This window comes from Bidens hawaiensis, unplaced genomic scaffold (assembly GCF_021521415.1).
Source record: "Bidens hawaiensis isolate Kalapana, Puna unplaced genomic scaffold, B.hawaiensis_p1.1 tig00067366_1, whole genome shotgun sequence".
Classification (NCBI taxonomy): Eukaryota; Viridiplantae; Streptophyta; class Magnoliopsida; order Asterales; family Asteraceae; genus Bidens; species Bidens hawaiensis.
This window is the reverse complement of record NW_027501943.1, coordinates 8742-13604: the sequence shown is the minus strand read 5'-3', so window position 1 is coordinate 13604 and position 4863 is coordinate 8742. Positions and strand designations below refer to the sequence as shown.

The 4863-nt window shown below is 38.4% G+C and overlaps 1 protein-coding gene across 1 annotated transcript; it reads left to right on the top strand.

The window, feature by feature from the left end:
* The first annotated feature begins 715 nt into the window (after window positions 1–715).
* LOC143604938 (uncharacterized) lies at window positions 716–2572 on the top strand. The gene has a single exon (XM_077081254.1). The coding sequence runs from the start codon at window positions 716–718 to the stop codon at window positions 2570–2572; it is 1857 nt and encodes a 618-aa protein (XP_076937369.1).
* The last annotated feature ends 2291 nt before the right edge of the window (window positions 2573–4863 follow it).

Genomic DNA, 4863 nt, shown 5'->3' with positions numbered 1-4863 from the left:
TGTAGGGCGTAATGCTCTTTATAACGTAAGATATGAAAGTAAGTTAATACAAAAGAAAGTAAGAAAGTATGAAAGTAAGAAAGTATGAATGAAAGAATATAATTTTATGTGTATGGTATGATTATGTGATTAACTAGAACTCACTCAGCGTAGCTGACTTTTAGTATGCACGCAGGTGAGTAGATTGAGGCAGCTTGCTTGAGGAGACACGTGGCACTGAACAAGAGTCTGGCATCTGAAGACTTATGATGTTTTAATTTTAATGTTTTAATGTGAAAGACAAAGGATGTTTTGAGACAAGTTATGAAATATTGTAATGTTTTATGAAAGTTTTATATTCCGCGTAAATGTTTCAATTAACTCTGATATTTAGAACTGTGTTTATGAGTAAATCCAACACGAAAGTAGGGTTACCGGTAACGGGGCCTACGTCTATGCTAAACCCGTTATCCATCAGGTATACAGGTTAGTTTATATTAGAATAAACTTATATTGCATATATTATGTAAATTATATTTGATCTCATTGTCATACTTAAGTCCCTAGAATTATGGCATTTGTATTGTATATATGTTAATTGATTGAATGAGATCGGCAGACAGAGAGTTTGTTATTCTATTATGGTATCATCCAGACGATTCTCATCTCCTCCTAAACCCTATCAGCCGTCAATTTTTTTTTTCTTCTTTCCTTTCTTCTTCATCAATACTCTTTCATGGCAGCCCCACACCCCGCCTTAACAATTAGCAATATCAAAAACTTTATCCCTATTACTCTAGAACTCGAAAACGGCCAATACAACTCATGGGTCGAATTATTTACCATTCACTGTACCGTGTTCCAAGTCTTAGATCACATCATCCCACCTACTACCCAACCATCTAAACCTGCTACCGAAGCCAACAAAGGAAAAGCACCAGAATCTCTTGTCTCATGGGAGCGTTTAGATGCCATAATTAAACAGTGGTTATATAGCACTATTTCCAACGACCTACTTTTGACGGTCATCAAACGAAACGGCACGGCTATGGAAACTTGGGAATCAATCGCCCAATTGTTTCAAGACAATCAAGCACAGCGTGCTCTTATCTTGAAGAACCGGTTTCTAAGCACCAAAGTTGAATCCTTCCCGAACGTCTCGACTTATTGTCAAGAACTCAAGGTCTTATCCGATCAACTTGCAAACCTGAACGCACCTGTGTCTGATCCGGACTTGGTATTGCAGCTTATTAATGGGTTAGCACATAGCCCATACGATTCGATCGGAATGATTATTAGTCAAACAAAACCGCTACCCAATTTCTTTGAAGCAAGATCTAGACTGACCATGGAAGAAGGTCGAAGAGCAGGTTCGTCATCCACCGCCGCCACCGTTTTTTACACGACCGTACAACAGCCCAACTCACAAACCGGTTGTTTCTCTAGTGACTCTTCTTACGGTACACGTGGGCACTCAGACTCGAATCAACGCGGAAGAGGTCGCGGCGGCTATTGCGGTAGAGGTAGAGGACACTCTCGAGGTCGGGGATACAATAATCAAAACCAAAATCAACACACCTACTTTTCTCCAACAAACCAAAACTACAATCCAGGAAACCATAATACATCATCTCCTACATGGGATACTAAATCATGGGGTAATCAATCAGGGGGGCCCACAACTACACAAGGTCAACACCCACAATGGCAAACAACTCCCTGGCAGATCCCACCCGCCCCCCATCCCACAGTACCTTTTAGCCGGCCCAACCCATCACCAGGAATTCTTGGCCCAAACCCACAAGCCCACTACACTCAATACAATAATCAAAACCCGTACTCATATCCATCTTCTCAATACCCGAACCAAACTTCCAACCAGTATGTCCCGACCAATCTTGAGCAAGCATTACACACCATGACCTTAAATCCAGATCTTCAATGGAATCTTGACACCGGGGCTACAAATCACATGACCAACACGACAGGTAATCTCTCTTCTTATTTCAATAATCGCATTTCGAACAATATCATTGTTGGCAACGGGTTTCAAATTCCAATTCTCGGTACCGAGTACACCAAACTAAACACAAACCATAAACCCTTACACATCAACAATGTCCTTTATGCACCACAATTAATTACAAACCTTTTATCTGTCCGTCGTCTTACCACTGATAATTTAATATCTATTGAATTTGACCCATTTGGTTTTCTTGTGAAGGACTACCTAACGCGGATTCCTATCCTCCGCAGCAATAGTACCGGCGACCTCTATCCACTAGCGCTCTCAACTGACACCAAATTTACAAGTCCGGCCACTTTTGCTGCTCTTTCACAGGACCTCTGGCACAGAAGACTAGGGCATCCTGGCAATTCTTTATTGCAATGTTTAAATAAGAAACAATTTATTTCTGTTGACAGACCTTCTATTAAACGTTTATGTCAATCTTGTGTGTTTGGAAAACATGTTAAATTACCTTTTTATGATTCTTTGTCCACCACATATATGCCATTTGACATTTTACATAGTGACCTGTGGACCTCTCCAGTACTTAGTACAGGGGTCATCGCTACTACGCCCTATTTCTAGATGATTTCACTAATTACTTATGGACTTTCCCATTAACAAACAAATCACATGTATTCGCCGTTTTTCTTAACTTTCATAAATACATACAAACTCAATTCAATATTCCCATTAAATCGTTTCAATGTGATAATGGCACTGAATACAACAATAAATCTTTTCACAATTTTTGTGCTACAAATGGCATGACGTTTCGTTTTTTTTTGTCCCCACACTTCCGCTCAAAATGGCAAAGCCGAACGCCAAATTCGTTCTATAAATAATATTATTCGTACTCTTCTCGCTCACGCTTCCGTCCCCACCAATTTTTGGCATCATGCTCTCCAACTTGCAACTTACATTCACAATATTCTTCCAAGTAAAACGAAACAACATCACACACCCACCTCATTACTATATCTCAAACCCCCCACCTATTCTCATATTCGAACCTTCGGGTGTTTGTGTTATCCGCTAATTCCTTCCACTTCTATAAACAAGCTTCAACAACGCTCATTGTGTCTTTCTCGGCTACCCCGCAAATCATAGGGGGTACAAATGCTATGACCTCTCTTCTCGTAAACTCATCGTCTCTAGACACGTTGTTTTTGACGAATCCATTTTTCCCTTTTCCACCCTTAATAATCCCTCACCCTCTTATCAATTTCTTCAACCTCAACACTTCATGGACCCCTCACCTATTATCTGGCATTACACATCATCCATACCTACACCATCCAACATACCAGATTCAACTCCTCACATTCACACTTCTCAATCTACACCACTTACTCACACCACCACCAGACCTACCCCTGAACCTACCCTTCAACCTAATGAGCAAACCCAAACACTATCAAATAATCCCCCCCCCCCCCCCCCTACTAATATTAATAGTCCAGCCCAAAACACCCCCTTGCTGACCACGACCCAACCACAAAACCCAGTAAATGTTTTTTACCATTATAATTGTTTTATATCTTTATTTATATAACAATGATTACAAGTTAAAATATGATTTGCTATACACATTAAAAACATTGTCATAAGTAAAAAATATTATAATAACTATTACATAATTTTATGTACATAATTCACATTGTAGAAAATATAAGTAATATCAATAAGTACATATATGATATATCATAAGATAACATAATACCGACGAAAACGAAGCATTAATAGACAGGTGTTTAGTGAAAACAAAAATATAAATTAAAACCTTTTAGGGTATATATAATTCGGTAAACGGGTATGTGGTTTCAGGTAATCAGGACAGGTATTGTCTAATCATATAGCAGTCCCATACATGCGAAAATTTTTAAATTTAATCCAATATCGGCGCAATACCTGTTGGGCTTCTGATATACCTACCAATTAAGCTCGGTTTTTTTTCTTAAATTATAGGAGTGAATCCTTAAATAAAATTTAAGATAAACCTCATAATAAACAGAAAGGTTGGTGTAATGGTTAGAGCTTCATATTATAACCAGGAGGCTTCGGGTTAGAGCCGCCTTCTTACCAAAAAACTTGTTTTCCTTTTTGAGAGAGAAAAAAAAAGCTTGTTTGACTTTGAAGTTGTGAGTTTATTTCGACATAAAAAATATAAAACAAATTACTAATTATCAATGTTAAATAAATAATGATCAAGAAAAATGAGTTTTCCAGGTAAAAACGGTTTTCTGGTGACCTGAAATAACAGCGTTAGAATTCTGTTAGTCACGAACCGTTGGTAACTATGATAAAATATGGAATCGTTATTAGCCAATTCGTTAGTTGGACCGGCAACGACCAAAAGATGATACTTGGGATTAATACAAACCAATACACCTGTCTAAAAAAAATTATATAGTTATCATATTATTATATATTAGAGAAAATTACTGTTTTCGTCTCTGTGGTTTTAGGGCGGAGACATAATGAGTCCTCGAAAATTTTTTTGAACTGGTTGAGTCCCCGTGGTTTCAGAATCGAACAATTTGAGTCTCTGTGGTTTCAGAAACAAACAATTTAAGTCCCTGTGGTTTCAGTAAAATGAAAGGTTTACCCTGAAAGTTAAGTAAGGGCAAGGACTCAAATGGTTTGTTTCTGAAACCACGGGGACTCAACCAGTTCAAAAGTTTTTTCAGAGACTCATTGTGCCTCCACCTTAAAACCATAGGAACTCAAACAGTAATTTTCTCATTAGATTATAAAGGATCCAATTACATAGTTATAAGGTACATCGTTTATCACTTTAAACTAGATTAACTGCATTAGGCTGAGGGGTGCGGAGCGCGAGAAAGGGCGCAAGTGGCGAGGCGGGTCGCGCCCCG

What these genes read in the sequence shown, in the direction of transcription:
- LOC143604938 (XM_077081254.1), top strand. Translation starts at nt 716, where the DNA reads ATGGCAGCCCCACACCCCGCCTTAACAATTAGCAATATCAAAAACTTT.